This window comes from Amphiprion ocellaris, chromosome 23 (assembly GCF_022539595.1).
Source record: "Amphiprion ocellaris isolate individual 3 ecotype Okinawa chromosome 23, ASM2253959v1, whole genome shotgun sequence".
Lineage (NCBI taxonomy): Eukaryota > Metazoa > Chordata > Actinopteri > Pomacentridae > Amphiprion > Amphiprion ocellaris.
In genome coordinates this window covers 19777811-19796701 of record NC_072788.1, presented here as the reverse complement: position 1 = coordinate 19796701, position 18891 = coordinate 19777811, and the positions used below count along the sequence as shown (strand labels likewise).

General features: G+C 39.4%; 1 protein-coding gene across 1 annotated transcript; it reads right to left on the bottom strand.

Moving 5' to 3' along the window:
• Positions 1-3384: 3384 nt before the first annotated feature.
• snapc2 (small nuclear RNA activating complex, polypeptide 2) lies at positions 3385-17068 on the bottom strand. The gene is made up of 6 exons (XM_023268879.3): positions 16608-17068; positions 12986-13159; positions 8263-8398; positions 6172-6723; positions 4644-4732; positions 3385-3971 (listed from the first exon to the last, which is right to left on the bottom strand). Exons 1-6 carry the CDS (start codon positions 16818-16820, stop codon positions 3645-3647), a joined length of 1491 nt encoding a protein of 496 aa, XP_023124647.1. The 5' UTR covers positions 16821-17068; the 3' UTR covers positions 3385-3644.
• Between the last annotated feature and the right edge of the window lie 1823 nt (positions 17069-18891).

Below are 18891 nucleotides of genomic sequence, written 5' to 3'. Positions count from 1 at the left end.
AGACAAACCATCTGTCTTCTCTGTTCATAATGTGAACATTGTTGTCTTCAAAGGACTGGCCCTTATCCTTCAGATGCAGGTCGAACTTTAACAATCATTCACCCTTCGAGGCAGGTGAGTCTCAGGTCTTTAATGGGCCACAAGCCATGTTATATGAAGGTGACAATATATATCTGGGATATCCAGTCAGCCAGTTAGACGTGTAGAATCGTCTGAATGAGAGGCGAAACATCATCCACTACCAAAATGAGAAGTCCAGTTGCCTTTTACTAAAGTTTTTAGGATTACCACGACCTGAATGGCTGAGAATCCACAGAGACATTAATTAAATATCTTTAAAAAAAAAAAAAAAATGTTTCAATCGAGCTAGGCACTGGTATTGTGAGAGTTTGATATGCAGAAGCATCACAGATTTATGTAAATTTCAGAAAGTCTTGACAATTAATAACTAAGGCAGAATTCTGTGGCGTTTCCATTAGATTAATAACAAGTCCTTTTTTTTTATCCATTAACCCTACATTTAGATAGCATGTGAAGACAACAGGTTGTGGTTAAACGGAAAAGTTCTTGAAGGCTTGAGTGGAAAAAGGTATGTGTTTTTTATCTGAATTTCACAACAGCATAAATGTCACACACCTTATCAAAGTTCAGAGACCATAACTGCAGTATATTTGTGGGCAGGGCTATTATTACATCATATAAAATTGACAGAACGCAGACCACCTCCATAGAGTTGGAGGGATCAAAGTTTTATAGCAAAGTCCTATAAAGGTTTGCTGGGGTGTAACGACAGGGTGAGGTCTGGTTTCCTGAAAATCTTGTAAAAAAAAAAATGCTCCTTTTATGTAAGAGCTGTTAACTTTTGTCTTATCAGATATCATGTCACCACCTCGATCTGAGTTACGTTACATTTTCCTCTCTACAGTGATAAACAGAGCAAATGATCAGCATGGCAGCTGTTTACTTACCTTGACCTCCATCATAAAAAGCTATAATTAAAATGACAATCTTGAAACAACAGGAATGCAAATGACAATAATTAGAATGCACAGTCTTTTCACACTCTCAGCAAAAACTGTAAGTAAAGTACATTCAATCAAGTACTATGCATGAGTACAGCATGAGTATAGTTTTGATGTACTGTATCTTTCAATTCAAACCACTGTTATTTCTATTTCCTGCATTTCAGATGACAGTGTAGTGCATTTTTCACTCCACTACATTTATCTGACAGTTACAGCCATTGGTCACATTTAGGTTTACAACCCGGAGTGATGAGTGAGTCATCATCCCAAACACATACAATACCATTCAAAAGTCTGGGGTCACCCAGACAATTTCATGCTTTCCATGAAAACTCACACTTTTATTCATGTGCTAACATAACTGCACAAGAACTTTCTTATCATCAATTAGCCTTTTAACACAATTAGCTAACACAATGAGTGATGGTTGCTGGAACTGGGCCTCTGTACCCCTATGTAGATATGCTGTTCAGAAATGCCACATGATCCTTATCAAGGATCGTTCTCTACAGTGCTTGGAAATTATGATAATTACTTTATACTTAAATATTGTATATATTTGTTACATGAACTCTGTTTGTAAAGCCACATTTTTAAAAAAAATCTCTTAGTATCATTTAACCAAAATATCCAAAAATATTTTAAACACAAGACCCCAGTTGTCGATAAGATTTTTCATTATAATTTGATAAGCTAGTATTATTGTAGGTAAAACTGATCAATGATGTAAAATAAGAGGTACAAGTAAAAACCTTTCTGCAGGTATTTGGGCCTCACCAACCTGCTCAGTGTTTACTGTTTGTTGTTGCTCAGTGCTTATCTTTTCTTTCTCTAGCCTCTGCCCCTGCTCAAACTGATAAAAGCAGATGACTGCTCACCTTGAATCTGGTTCTGTCTGAGGTATTTTCTGGTTAAAAGGGAGTTTTTCCATCCCACTGTGGCAAGTGCTACTCAAGGGGGTATTGTTAGGTTTCTCTCTGTGATACTGTGACGTACTGACATGACATACACTCTGATTTCACACCACAGTTTTCAGTAAAATTGCTTTGTAGATTGCACCATCTCTCATACAGTAGGCTTTGTCAGTTCTAACTGATTGGTGTGGAGATCTAGGCAATGAGTCAACTGACCCCACCAAGCACATCATGTACTAAATACTAACACTGTTCCTTTGCCAGACAGGGAAGCAAAACTTTTTCATAAGCACATTTCCTGCCAACTAGGCATGCCGTAACAGCCTGTTTTTATTGCAAATGTCAAACTAAAGGGCGTGTCATGGCAATGACGTGTCACTTAAATTGTACCTTCATTTGCTCAGAACCTTTGCTTCCAGAACCTTTTGCCATTAATAGCAAGATTTATTTTAATCCAATGAAAAATGGGTTTTTTACAGAAAATCCTTACTGGTTAACAAGTCTGAAATATGGATGATTTAAAAAGTCAATCAGGGAGAAAGAGTGAAATATACTTTTCATTTTATGCATGCATTTACTGTCACAATTATATATATACTGTAACACATATGTTAAAGGACAAGTATTTACCCTTTTCTTTGATATCCGCATAAATGAACCTTTTCAGTCTAAACCATATTAAAATCCAATTGGAATCCAGAAAATAATAATGAAGCTGTGATTGGACAGATGTTTTCATTATGGCATAAGCAACATCTCTCTCTCTCTCTCAAAAAAGCTCCCTTTCAGTTACACATAAAACCCAATGACTGCATTGATTGAGCATTGGCAGGACTATGCAGCTCTCTGCTGGACAACACTGCAGTTTTCTGTGTTGCGATCTGATTATAATACATTAAAAATTCAATCCACTGTTAAAAGACCAAAAATGCATATATTTTTTTTCATTGCTCTTCCACTGTCAAAAATTTAACTTACTGAAACTTTTAGAAGCCTATAAATACTATCCAGTCAAGATGATACTGACTTTCCCAACAGATAAAATACCCATATATTTACCATGACCTGATACAGTATAAGATTGATTCTGCATAGATTTCATACAGTCAGCCTCAAAATGTACCACATGGGTGTCATTCTCATACTGTCTAAACTCAACTAACGAGAATGACACCCATGTGGTACATTTTGAGGCTGACCGTATGAAATCTATGCAGAATCAATCTTATAATGTATCAGGTCATGATAAATATATGGGTACTTTATCTGTTGGTAAAGTCAGATGTGCCACATGGGTGTCATTCTCATACTGTCTAAACTCAACTAATGGCTTATTTCCCAGAACACTCCACATTCAAGTATTCACACCCTTAGCCAGAGTCTAAACAAAAAGCATACTAAAACAAAAACATTCATCAATATTGAAAGAAATGATTTAGTCAAACTTGAATGTGTTAGTATTTATTATTGTCTTATCAAAAACAGCTGAACAACTTTGACTATAGAAAATAAAACCTGAGCTGGCATTCAATGCCAGGTTGCGATACTTGAAGGACCATGGCAGGTAATCAGTACAATGGTACAAACAAAAACAAAAGTATTTTTGTCTCAACTTCTTAATCAGTAAAATAGCAGACTTTGAAATAATGAACATGGGCAAATTGTGTCTTAAGTACACTCTAAAGGACATTGCACATTTGTTTTCTTAACTGTGAACCTCTCTATTCATTAACAGCTTCAGTGGCACCATAAAAGGGTTAAGAGGAGGGCAGCATCCCGTCATGTCTGCATCCCCTGATGTGTTAGAGCTCCCTGATGATTGGCTCTCAGTTTCATGTAGCTTCAGTTTCTCATTTCCACGTTCCGAAACATCAGTGCTGTCGTCAGTCACAGCAGTGTTCTGATTACTGACTTTCCTGTTGAGGTCTGATGAGCTCTGTGATTCTGTCATAGCAGAGAATCCATTATTCAGGTTTTGGAACATTTCCTTTGCCCTCTGGGAGTCAGGAGGGGCTGAGAGACACTGATGCACCTGAAACATCAAGAGGAGACCAGTGAGATTAATGCACAGTTTGTCTGGCAAAAAAAATGAAATTGAATCTTCTGTACCTGTAATGCTGAACTTCAAAGCATCTATAGGGTCTGGGTTCTACAGGCCCCACAATGTTTTGCTCATTTCTCATTAAAGGCTCAGATGTCTGGACAAATAGTCATTTTTATGTTCTGTTTAGTCGTCAAGTTCAGACAGACAATAATGAAAAATTGCAGCTTTCACATTTACAGGTGGTGACTTTTAAACATTTGAAGCAATAACCCATTAGGAGAGCCCCTCTTGTTACAGAATGTTAAATAGTACACAAGATCAGATAAATAATAAATAAACCTTGTTGGTGTAACATCAACCTTATATTTCCCTGAATCCCAAAAGCAGAGCTCCAGAGTTGGGCTGTTTTGGTCACATGTGTCCACTAATCAGTGATGTGGAGCACCTACGATTAAAGTTAGCTTGGAGTCCTGATAATAATATATTTCTGCATTTGTCATTCAAATTGTCTCTTTAATGGCTAATTTAAACAAAAAGCATCGAAAACACATTCACTGATCAACTAAATAAACACATTTCAGCACTAGGTGACCAGAAGTGAAGTGAAATCTTCATTCACTTTAGTGAGTGACCAGTTTGCTTGTAAGCAGCAGATTGTACCTGGATCAGATGTTTGCGCAGTTTGTTGCAGTCCAGCAGGGGAAGTTGCTCTGGGAGAGACATCAACAGATCTAACACAATAGCACTCTCTGGAGGACAAAAGACAGAATTAGGGTACAAATTAGTAAAATACAAGGCAAATATCTGGCAAAGTTACTTTTACAAAACAGCATCAACATCTGCAGGAATATGGGCAGTAACAAATACAGTAGCATAATATTTGATGTGTGAGAACTTGCTGTCCATGTGCTACTCCAGAGAGTTGTACTATGAAGCGAGATTAGTGGGTTTTCAGTATCAGGAAAGTGGTTCTCTTTTTAACTGGTCAGATCTCCATGCTAACTGATGCTGGGGCGCTAACCTGGTCAAGAGCAGGCTATGTTCAGAGTTTCAGATTTAAATCGACTTTACGAAGCATCTCCATTTAAACAAGGCGTTTCCTGACCTTTATGTACAAGTGATACAGATTCTCAGCTGAGGGAGTATGTTTTATCTGCAAACACCTAGAGCTGCATATTGCTAAAACCACTGAATGAAGCCGTGTAGTTACAGTATCACGCACTGTAAGTATCGCGTTGCCATGGGAACCCAACATGTATTTGGTTGGTGATGCAGAAATCACATTAATATGATTTTATGTTTGGTTCTGATTTGCTGCAAAGTCCATTTACTCTGCTGGTACTGCAGCTGATAGAACATTGTACTGATTTTTATGGCAGAGAAGATTCAATCAGTAACATTAATTTCACTTTGATTTCACCACAATTTACAGTGATTCCCTGCATTCTGGGATGGTGTCAGATCTAAATGCACTTCCGTATAATATCATGTTTACATATATGAAGTCTGAAGTTGAACAGGTCTAATGTGCAGCTGTTGGTTATCAATAATCTGATACACTGATTGATAAAATAAATATATTTTACAACATTAAACAGTTTTCTAACAGCATTCCTGTCTTGCATCATTTGCAGTAGCAGCTTTTTATCGTCATACATTTTTATATTTCTCATTGTTCTCCAGCAAAACAACCTGTGGACTGAAGCAGCCAAAGATATTCGGTTCATTTTGTGCAGAAGAAGTGTTAAATGATGCATTAAACGCCCTCTTTATGTGAACGTGCACAGAGTTTGAAGCAGAAAGCCTGAGTGAACAAAAAAAGTTGCGAACCACATTTGTGGTACCTATTAACTCTGACTGGGGTTTTGGTTTTTGTCGAGCCGACTTGCACAAAGAAAACCTGGCTATGTCAAATTTGCTTCATGGTACATCCCTGTGGTCTCTTCTGATGAGATACAGGAGCAGAGTTTCTGTTTTAAACTGATGACCATCTTCTTGGTCAATAAATTCCATATTGGTGTGTCTCTAAAATAAATGGATGTCACCTGAATTAACTCTGGTTTTAAGAAATAATTCAGTATTTTTATGGAGTGTTGCATGTTGACTATGACTTTTCTATAAATAAAATAATATGATGTTAAAATGTAAATACACTAAGCTGACACCAAGCAATAAATCCCTCACTCACCCATGGAGGTGAGATGACATTTCTCACTGGGATCGTGGATTACACTCAGGAAGCGGTAGATCCTCTCAAAGTCCACTACGCACTGGACACCAAATGTCCTGGGACTGTCTTTTGTGGCGTATTTGCTAGTTCGACCAAACTTGCTATGAAATGCAGCAGCGGTGGAAGACAGTGGGGGTGTGGGGTGGGTAAAGGAGCAGCTGGAAGGGGCTGAACCGGACAAAGTGGCAGTCGATGATGCAGTACTGACAACTGGGGTGAGGTTCTTGGCAGAGGAGGGGAGGGTTGTGTGAGAACTGGAAGACATAGATTTAGAGGCAGAAGAGCTGGAGATGGTGGTAGGTTGCTCTGAGTTCTGAGACTGAGATGTAGAAGTGGCAGCAGGTGAACGTCCAGCTGTGGGAGAAGGCTGTTGCTGGGGTGGGCAGATTTTGCTGTTTGGCATTCTAACCACTTGGGATTGTGCGTGGAGTCTTCTAGCTGGGCCCATGGTTGGTGCCGGAGTCTTGAATAGGACGCGTGGATTGGATGTGTTGGTGCCAGGATGCACACCTAAGGGGGGTGGGGTGGTGGGGGTCATTAAAGAGACACAAAAGAGACTCAGACTCTATATAAACCAGATATAAAGTGGTTGTATATTGAGAGATCACAACACAAATCTTCCTCATACACAGCCAAAGCTATAGAAAAACCTTGTAAGAATTTTCACCCAGCACTGCACTGATTACCAGTACCAGTTCTCCAAGTTAAGGTGTCCAAAGTATGAAAGTACATTAGAGGGATGAGATAAACTCCACATTTCCAGCTGTACCAATAATTCCAAATGGCAACAGTGTGTCATCTACATTTATTTAGGAGTGGCGGGCCGCCATTCCTAAATCCTAGCCACTGCCCCTTCAAATTTCTTTCTATTTTTTATTTTATTGTCGCAAATACACCACTGCCGCATGTCTCCACCTTCACAACAGTCTTGCACTGTGTTGGGTACTTGCGAGTACTAAGGTAAACTACAGATAACTATCTTGCTTAGTATCTACTCTTTGATATACACTAATTGATATACATCAATTAGTTTACTCACGTTTTCAGTTAGTTTACTCGTGTGTGTGTGTGTGTGTGTGTGTGTGTGTGTTTGTGTGTTAGGTTTTACATTCAGCCTTTAAAAAGCAATTTTCAACTGGCCTTTCAATAAATAGGTTGTACAAGTAAAATCTGCAGTTAAGTGTCATTTGTTTATGCCACCACCTAGAGGAAACACTGGGCGACTTAAAGAAATTCAGCAGGGACTTTAAACAGCAGCACAAAATGAATGAACTAACCAATTAAAAGCAATTAATTCTTGTTGGAGTTGAAACAATTAATGGACACAAAATAACTGTTTTTGTCACACATAGTCCTTTATTTGTTATTCTAGTTAAATGAAGCTGAAATTTGCCACTTTAATGCAATATCCATTATTTATTTTCATACTGAATCATAGAGCTAGGGTAGTGTGTTAATTATTGACAATTGGGTCAATTCAGCATTTCTTCTTTGGGTGCACAGCCAGAGGCAGCAAGATGGATGGATAGCCTATAATTCTAGAAGTCTGTACAGCAATTTTTAGTTTTGTTTTGCTTTTTACGCCAAAATGAAAAATCATCAAACAAAAAGCTATTCAACTGAAAAGCTGGCATTTGAACATGAGACGTGGCACTTTCATTGTGATTTTTACTTTAATACAATGAGTATTTTCCATGTTGCAGGCCTTTGAAGTACATAGGGTGAGTTGAAGTTTTGCGCTTTTAATGATTTTGTCTAGACAAATTTGTGCACTGTTAAAAACTGCAACTAACCAACTGTAAATCCATTCCAATTTTTGCTTGGTCCATTTGTTCTGTTAGCACTATTTAACACTAAATCAGTCAAACTGTCTAGTAAACCTAACACAGGTCCATAGTGCTTCATGAAATGAAACAAACATCGGTATGTAAACAGAAAAACAGAATAATAATGTGTATTTGCTTTCAGGCAGGAGGTTCCGTCACAGCAGAAAATAACTTATGACATCTAGTCCACCACATTCCGACACTGAGAGAAACAAGTCCATACCTTTGACTGGCTGACGAGGCATTGGTCTCATTGGGATAGTGCGACCAACTGGCTTGCAATCTGAGGGAGGTCTGTGGACCTGAGGAGGGTCACAGTTCCTCAGAGTGCGAGGCTCTGTGGATGACACTGTCAGCATCTGAAAAACACAGGACAAAGAAGATGACAGAATAAGAGATGTTGTGACAACCACTCCACAAATTAATCATTGCTTTTACTCAAATTATTTCATCAAGCACAGGTCATTTTTGAAAGTAAAAAACTGAAACATGCGAACAAAGTGAAGTCAAATGTACATGTATTTCAGACCCTTTACGACATGCTACATGGAACATTGCTGGGTTATTCAATCTGTAAAAGTGACAGCATTCTGTCATTCAAGCCCCGTTCACATGTAAGTCACTTAAGTGTTAAAAGTTCCTCACGGCTGCATGAACACATACCACTCACCATTCACAATATACCAAGTAGAGGTCGACCAATTATCGGTCAGACAGATTATCGGCGCCGATATTTGGAAATTTGATGTATATCGGCATCTGCCTTTTTTTGATCTGACGGACCGATATGAAGAAATCAATTTAAAACTGGGTTATTTAATTCCGCTTTAGTTAATTCCGGTCATTCTGCGCATGCTTGGCTCCTCACGTCGCGATGACGTAGCGACATGCACAGCTTGGTCCTCTGCCTCCCTTCTCCGGTATTCTATCTCTCTTCTCCTTCTCAAGTGACGCAACAGAAGTAGTACGCCATTGTCGAGTTGCCGTTTCAAAACGACAATAAAAAGCAAAGCGAAAAGCGTGCTTATTAGTTGTTCCTCCATGTTGTTGGGGAAAAGAAATGCCGCGGCAAATGGAGTTTGTTTGCTTCCGATAAACAGGGATACGTCACGTCCACTCCCTGTCCAGAATCCTTTCCAACGCCCAAGCATTAAAGTGGAATTAAGGAAGGGGATAAACATGTAGTCCATGTAAACCTTAATTCGGAATTAATATTTCCATGTAAACGCGAAGCACAAAACTTTAATTCCGAATTAATAATTCCGAATTAAAAAACTTTATGTAAACGTGGCCAGTCAGAGAAACATCAGGGGATAGTTTTGTAACTCTTTGGGAGTGATGTGTGAAAAACAAACAGCTCTGAGACTCCCCGCTGGGAGCACCTGGGACAAAGACGCTCAACACTTTAAGCTTGTTTTATGCTCCGCGAGGTCCGTGCGGCTCCGTGCGGAAAAATTACGTCATTTTCGCACCCACGCCCCCTCCAGCGGCCTTTCCGTGCGGAAAATTTCCGCTCCGCGCACCTCCACATTTTTCTAACCAACGCGGACGGAGCCGCACGGAAAAACATGGCGGAGGACCAGGACCTACTCGTAGCTGAAGTCTAGAAATACGTGAACTTATACGATTCATCACACACAGATCACCGTGGTAACCGGGTTATTAAGTATTCATGATTTGAAATAAAACTAACTGCTGAAATGCTTTTATTCGGTAAAATGCCGTGTTGTAAGTGGTGTAAACAATGGCAAACTTCTTCTTCTCTAGTTTAGTTCCAGCCTTAAGGCGTGAATATACTTTCCACACGAACGAGCCGCGCGGAAATCAGCCGCAGGGAAATCCGTGCGAGAGAACGTGTGCCCATTTATACTCCGTGCGCATCTGCTTCCAAACTGCAAGGGGGCAGTGTAGCTCAAACACACGTCTACCTGGTCTACTCTGGTACTAAACTAGAGAAGAAGAAGTTTGCCATTGTTTACACCACTTACAACACGGCATTTTACCGAATAAAAGCATTTCAGCAGTTAGTTTTATTTCAAATCATGAATACTTAATAACCCGGTTACCACGGTGATCTCTGGGTGATGAATCGTATAAGTTCACGTATTTCTAGACTTCAGCTACGAGTAGGTCCTGGCCCTCTGCCATGTTTTTCCGTGCGGCTCCGTCCGCGTTGGTTAGAAAAATGTGGAGGTGCGCGGAGCGGAAATTTTCCGCACGGAAAGGCCGCTGGAGGGGGCGTGGGTGCGAAAATGACGTAATTTTTCCGCACGGAGCCGCATTGACCTCGCGGATGCGGTAAGCATAAAACAAGCTTTAGAGCGGCTGGGGAATGGACAGAGACACTGACTGGGAGCGGCTGAGGGATGGACAGAGAGACTCTGATTGGGAGCGGCTGGGGGATGGACAGAGACACTCTGATTGGGAGCGGCTGGGGGATGGACAGAGACACTCTGATTGGGAGCGGCTGGGGGATGGACAGAGACACTCTGATTGGGAGCGGCTGGGGGATGGACAGAGACACTCTGACTGGGAGCGGCTGGGGGATGGACAGAGACACTGACTGGGAGCGGCCGCACAGACACACTCCCAGTGAGAGCGTCTCTGTGTTACTAGTAAGAGAATGGAATATTTTAGAAATACACAGAGGAGAGATGGCCAAAGTGTGGATTTGGAACTTCCTATCATTTTCTTTAGTCAGGGGATAGTTATAAGTGTTTGGGAGTTACTCTTTGGGAGAGCAGCTCTCAGCTCCACTCAGAGAGCAGCACGTCCTTCACTGGCTTTGGCCACAGATCACTCCCTGCCAGACACAGAGAAGACACAAGATGCACAGAAAATGAAGACTTTGCTTCAGATGTATAATAATAATAATAATAATAATAATAATAATAATAATAATAATAATAATAATAATAATAATAATAATGATGATGATATTCTAGCAATGGAGAACACCAGGACTCCAGATTCTCCCCATGGCCCTAAAGCCCCTTTCCTATTGTTTTTGCCATTGTAGAGACTGTGGTGGACAGAAAAAGTTTTTTGGAGTGGCACAAACTCATTTATGTAAAATTTTATAGTGACTCCTGATGATTTTGTAATTATGTGTGCAAAAGTGCCTAAAAATTTCCTGCATTTTAGTGCAAATAGTGGTATATAACTGTGTTCACTGCTAAATTTGCACATTATTTTATGACAAACGTTTTATATTTGCATTCTAAGTTCTTAAAATGATTCTTTACACATGTTTATAGTGTCCACAGTAAAAAAAATCTAACTTTTTCCTACTCGGACTTTGTATTTTTTCTGCAATTTTAGGTCAAGTGTGTTCATACATTATATCAAAATGTATAAATTGTAGAATCACACAGGTGAGGTTGTGCTGAAAAAAAGACACCAAGCAAAGCAAGATCAACAGTTTTTAAGGTGAAATATAAAGGTAAAATCAGAATTAGTCAAAAACAGACCTCAGTCAAATTGTCCTCCCAGATTCCTAAGGGTTAAAACAAAGATAAATCATTATAGTTATATTTAAATTTTACTTTATTTACTGTGGAAACATTTCAGGGAGCTATTTATTTAAGCTTTTATTCAACTTTGTAAGAGATGGTTCTGAGTGTAGGAAATCCATGCACTTCTGAAGCGATTATTTTCTATTTGTTTGATTAAATAAACAGGCTTTACGCATTTAAACGAAGTTCAGTGTTTGCATTATTCAAAATTTTTTACGCCAATTTTTACACTTTTACTGCAAATGAATATCGGCTCCAAATATCGGTTATCGGCCTCCTCTAATAATAATAATAATAATAATAATAATAATAATAATAATAATAATAATAATAATAATAATAATAATAATAATAATAATAATAATAATAATAATAATAATAATAATAATAATCGGTATCGGTTGATCTCTAACACCAAGTGATGTATGGTACATAATAATGCACGAACAGACTGACACAAAGCTAATAGCAGCTGATCAAAGTATCCAAATAACTAACAGCCCAGTTTATTTTTGATTCCTTAAACGATGAAATTGAAAGTTTAGCACTCAACCTGAGGACCTCTGCGATGTGGCAAAATATTTAAATGCAGTTGATAAAGTGTGACTGTGTGAAATGTAGACCTACACAGTGTGACCTGCCGTCGGATCTGGGTCCAGACTGGTCAGTTCTTTGCAATAATTAATGATTATAAGAATTAGTTACAGGCGCTGTTGTTTTTCGGTGTGCAAATGCTTGCTCTTTGGAAACACAAATGGATCCTGATGTTGTACGTATTAAACAAACTCAGAGCCAATAGTTCCAAACAACGTGAAGAAACATATTTTAGCACCTCGTAACATCTAGTGGGGAAAAACACTCAGATTACATTCATTATTGGGGAGCATTATTAATCTTTAAGCTGTTAGTGTCCGATTTCATCGCAGTGAAGTGTTGTTATGGACATTTTATTTCATGGACATTTCTAACTGTGTATTAAGTGTATCTGTGATGTTCTTGGACGAATATTGATGTAGAAATGTGGAAAAATCCTTCCTTAAATAATTTCACACACCCGAAAGTAGCTGCTTGTGTGTGTCTATCCATTAATGTGAAGGCTCATTCACTCTTGTGTCATGTTAAAAGTTATACGGAAATGTAACTAGGTCCGACCTGGTAAGATTGCTGACACTGCTTTGACAAATGAGTGACCAGTGTGCCAGTTCACACATGCAGCTGAATCATTTAGTAGCAGTCAGATTAACGGAAGAGAGTGCATGTCTGAAAGGGTTTTTTATGAAAAGGCTCAACATAGCACCCTACTGAATTGAAACTTTGTGACTGTCACCCCAGGTTTTCTCACTCCACTCTGAAATTGCACTTAAACAAAAATCGAAACAAAACGAATGATCTAACCTTTCTTGACTTAACTATATTTTTCTTAGGCTGTACCTGAGAGAAGGCTTTAGAAATGGCTTCTTCAAGGGTTCCAGTCACAGCAGAAGCCATGTTTGTCCAATCCTCAATGGGCTTTCTGACCTTCTTCTCCTCCCACATCTTCCTCTTCCACTTCATGCTGGCACTTGAGATCACTTTGTTCTTTAGAGATTCTACCACAGAGTGGATCTGAAAGAGAGAAGAAACAATCTGCATGTTTTTGTGTACATACATGAATATACAGTGCTGAGCAAAAGTATTTGCCCCCCTACAGAAATCATATATTATTGCATATTTCTCACTTAAATGTTCCAGATCGTCCAAAATTGAAGTTCAACTGGTAATAATTTAGTTGCAAAATCAAAAACGAGTCTTATGTTAATTTTTCAGCGTGCCACAATAAAGACAGTTGGACTGGAATTATTATATCATTAGATGACATGATCATTGGTATTTGGGACAGACTGATTATTGGCCTAGCTGATTATCATGGTCGATATTTGGCATTTTTCAGATTGGTGATATTGTTACTTTCATTGGCTGATTATTTATTAATTGAAAGTGCTACTTCAGGTGTGATGCAGCTATCTCTGTCTGTCTGTCGTCACTCTGCGGTCTCAGAAATGTCTGTCAGGCAAAAAGTGAACAAGAAACACAAACCAGTAAAATAGCTGCTTTCACAACGGCGAAGGCTATGCTAACGGCTAGCAGTTAAGTTAGAAGGCAGCCACAGATTAACCTGAAACAGTAATTTAACAATAATTAATAAGATGTGAGCCTTAGAGCAGTGATTTTCAACCAATGTGCTGTGAGAGATCATTAGGCGGGCCATGGAAAATGATCCCATTTCACGTATTTACTTAAAAAAAATATTATTTAGTTGCTGAAAATAATTTCTGATTGCTATATACGCCTGTGCCTGCAATGTAGTGACTGGCAGAGAAATTAAATATTCCCAAACACTGTTTTTTGCATGAGGCACTTGTTGCCAAGACTCCACCAGCAGACCTAGCCCCTGTGTTGGATGATGTTGTGCACACGGTAAACTTTGTAAGGACAAGATCTTTAAAAAAACGCATATTTGCATGTTTGTGTGAGGAAATTGGAGCAGAGCATAAAGCCATATTGTTCCACACAGAGGTTTAATGGTTGTTGCATGGCAAACTGCTGGCCCGTGTATGTATGAGCTGCATGAGGAACTCAAAGTGTTTTTGACTAATGAGAGATGCAATGATTCAAAGCTCTCTGCAAGTGATGAGTGGTGTGCAAGGCTGGCAAACATGGTAGATATATTTCAGCATCTGAATGACCTGAACATACGAATGCAAGGTTGAAATCAAAACCTGCTCACAGGTTCAGATAAAATAAATGGGTTCCGTTCAAAGGTGCACGTCTGGCAGCCAAATTTGGAAACTGCCAACCTTAACATGTTCCCACTCACCCAGAAATGGCAAGATATCAACACTGCTGCACTGTGTGAGATAAAAGGTAAACATCTGAAAACTCTTGAGGAGAAGTTGTCATTTTATTTCTCCTTAGCTTCCACTGACAGCCTTGACTGGGTCAGGGAATAAACATGACTTTGCAAGAGCAGGAGGAACTAACTGAGCTGAGACAAGATCGTGGTTTAAAGCTAAGCTTTGCGGACCTACCTGTGGACAGTTTTTTGGTTGGCTGCTGCCACCGAGTTCCCCATTCTGGCAAACAGAACTATTTCGACATTGCTCTCATTTTCCACAACATATCTATTGGAGCTGAGCTTTTCAAGCATGACTGCTATAAAAACTAAAAACAGAGAGAGACTGAGAGCTCTTGAAGAAGAGCTTCATGTATGCCTTTCTTCAGTTCCTGCCAGGATATCAAATCAAACTTCATTTACAGAGCACTTTTCATACAGTTAAGAATGCAACGCAAAGTGCTTTACAACATTAAAAACAAGAAAACCCATCCCTCCCTCCCTCAATATATATACACACAACTGCAGAAGCACACACACATGCACACCCATACATACACACACGCACGCACACTCACCACTGACAGTAGGGAGACATGGCATGGCACTGACGATTGTGGAAAACACCTCCATTGGGGTCGTCCACACTGGGAGGAGTCGCAGGCCATGACCACCGGGGGCGCCGGCACCCGGACCCCCGACCCCGACAGACAGGGAGACCCCCACACTGAGGTGGGGAGCCCCCCCAACCGGCCGGGCCGAAGGAACCCATGGACAGCACCCCCAGCAGCAGACCAGATACAGCCCCCAGTGTGGAGGACCCCCCCCCCCCGAGGAAATACTGGAGTTAAAAAACAAAAAATTTTAAACTATAAGATAGAATAAAAGACCTGTAAGATAAGTAAAAAGGTGAAAAGTTAAAAGAGTAAAAATACGTAAGATAATAAATAGAGAATAATAAGAACATGAGGATTTAAAAGGTTAGTTAAAAGCCTGATTAAAAAGGTGAGTCTTATCGACAGGCTCTACAGTCCTGAGATTCTCCGGCAGGCTGTTCCACAGGCGGGGGCCATAGTGGCTAAATGCCACCTCACCGTGGGTTTTTGTCCTGGCTTGTGGTATAATTAAAAGGCCGCTGCCAGAGGACCTCAGGATCTGCGAGGGTCAACATGTTAAAAGAAGATCAGATAAATGAGAAGGCACAAGGTCGTTAAGACATTTAAAAACTAATAAAAGAACCTTAAAATCAATCCTGAAGGGGACAGGGAGCCAATGCAGCGACTTTAAAACTGGTGTAATGTGTTCCCGCCCTGTGGTCCTCGTCAGCACGCATGCAGCTGAGTTTTGCAATAATTGTAGATTTAAAAGTACTCTTTTTAGGAAGACCAGAGAGCAGGGCATTACAATAGTCTAAAAGAGAAGAGATAAAAGCATGCATTAGCTGCATTAGCAGCTTCGTGCTGGCCTGAGAGAGAAACGGGTGGACTCTGGCTATGTTCTTCAGATGGTAAAAACCTATTTTTGTTATATTTTTAATATGTGCTGAACACTCGCCACAGGCAAATCATTGTTAAAGCGGAGGGCAAGAAGCTTTCAGCTTTGAGTTCATCTAAACAGTCCCAGGTTTCACACTGAGTGAGTATGAACTCTATATACTATATTAGACTACAGTGTGTCATTTTGTAACATGTTTTTGGTTGATGGCGTGCCGCGGGATTTTTTTTGGAATACAAAAAAATGTGTCGTGCCACAAAGAAAGGTTGAAAAACACTGCCTTAGAGGACAAAAAAGTGACAGAACAGGGAACTAATGAGAAAATAGAAGAGAACAGCAGACAGAACTGCAGGAGACAAAGTGATCAATGTCAGTCAATCACACATAAACAGAGGAGAGCGTCCTAACTGAAACACTTCTACTTCTGTTTTACATATACAGTAGTCACCTTTATTAATGAACAAGCCTATTTATGAATGACAGGTTCCCTGCTATCACGCGCTGTTACATTTGATGTATATGGGTTCCGCACATCTGTTATTGGCCCTTCTTGATTACCAATAATCGGCATCTGCATCGTCATTGGGAAACCCTGTATCTTTAATTAGTTCCCCACATATGGAAGCCAATGGAAGTGGACTCTGTAACATCCCACCAAATTCAGAGCAGACTAGAGTGAAAGGTTACCTCTGAAATGGACCGAGTAGGCACATATTTTGCCAGAACAGCACAGTCAATGTCTCCCTTGGCTCCAGTGGTCCTAGGGAGTCTTTGCAGAGCCCTCAGGAGTTTCTTCTGTTCCGCTCGCTGCCACCTACGGGCCACTTTACCGGAACGATTCTCAGATTCACTCGTCAAGCTGCAATTCGGTTTAACTCGAGCACGAGGCGGAGGCTTCATTCTGACTCAGGTAGCTGATACGAGGTGGCTAAGCTAACAAGAGCTGGGCCGAACTAAGAAAAATAACGAGCCAAATTCTGGCTGTGCTAAAACTCTGTAACTGGCTAAAAGGCGAAACTGAATTATAGAATTAAACCAAACTAAAAGTATGTACCGCCCAGAATACCGCAACCTTCTGGTGCGTATTTCTTATTCTTATTCTTGTTGCTGTTGTTCTTCTTCTTCTTCGCCTTCTTCTTCTTCGAGGTTTATAGGCAGTTGGAAAACAGCAAATTGGCGCATTACCGCCACCTACTGGTATGAAGTGTGAATCAGAATGTCTTATATTTCGTTTATCATGAAATGAAAGAAAGAAAACAACATTATTATTATTATTATTATTATTATTATTATTATTATTATTATTATTATTATTATTATTATTATTATTATTATTATTATTATTAATAATAATAATAATTTATATATATATATAATATTATTATTAATAATTATTATTAATAATAATAATAATAATAATAATAAAAGAAAGAAAGACAGAAAGAAAAAACTAATGTTTGTCTAAGATACTGAATATGTTTTGGTCACGCTCACTTTTAGATGTCTCATAGAATTTCTAAAACATAAAATTTTACTTCATTTTTATGAGGTTTTGAATCAGCTGCCTTGTTTTTGCCTCATTTCTGAAATCCTTTACTGTCTTCTTCCACTTGCAATGTGCAACTTCATGGCATATTTTGTTGTGTTGTCTGCCAGTTTATTTCCCTTTAATTCCAATGTGTACCAGTACCCATAATAATGTCACTATAAGTCCCATCATTTGAACTGTGTTCTATCAAATTGTCTGAGGGGCTGTTCTGTAATCTGGCAATCAATCAATCAATCAATCAATCAATCAATCAATCAATCAATCAATCAATCAATCAATCAATCAATCAATCAATCAATCAATCAATCAATCAATCAATCAATCAATCAATCAATCAATCAATCAATCAATCAATCAATCTAAGAATAGTATTTTCAGCTAGTAAGGTGAATTTATATTGGCAGTAGTGTGTGAATGCCAGTGTAATGGAAGCCAGTTGCAAGTCTTTTCAGTTTGGATAATGCTGAGTTAAAATAGGAATGTTGGCAAACATGTTGTGGTCATTAGGCTGTCAAGCAGTGAACACTGTTATGGATTCAGATTTTAACTTTGGCTTTGTGGATGGTATTCAAAAAGCATTTCAACCATGCACAGTGAGCTGAAGACAAAAGTCAAGCCTTTCTCTGTACAGTATAATACCCAAGTAATCACGGTAACGTTATTACTGATTGGATGGATCAGTTAAGTGCTTCTCATCCATATACTGTAGTTCTTAATGCTTCACTTCAAGTTTTCATTGCTGCAGTGAGGAGGGTCAGCAGAAGTGTTTTTAGTTTAGACAGTTTGTCAAGAGTTTTAGCCCTAAGAAAGCATCTGAGCAGTTGTGTTAAAGAAATGAATGTCCCCAACTAAACAACCAACAACTATCAAAGTGGATGGAGGAAATAGCAGAAGAGGGAGAGACTGCTTGTCACAAGGAGAGCAGGACATATGCTCAGCATCCCCAGGGAGCAGCAGGAACAAGCCTCCTGGATCCATGTCTGAGCTGCAACAGCCCTGGAGGAAGGTTGCAGAGCCAGAGAGGTGATGAGATGGCACTGTTAGAATGATCTAAGGATGGCATAATTTAACCTTTTGTCATCTCACCATGTCCATGAGAGTCTGTGCATAGAGTCTGGTTGCCAAACACATGACCTGGTGGCCAAAACCGGCCAGCCAGAGGGTCCATTCCGGCCATGCGACAGCTTTGCAAAGTGTAAAAATTCTAGAGAAGACATTAACTGAAAATTGTGAATTTGTAAAACTGTAACTTTAAAGTAATTTCTAGATCTACTTTATTGTTCAGTGGCACATACCTGTGGCTAAATGGTTTGTGCCTTTGCAGATACAGTGATCTGTAAGCTGTAATGTGGAAATGATAAACTGAGGCGTGATATTGTTGAAATTGTACTTACTTTTCTTAAGAAGTGTTAGTGTTCATAA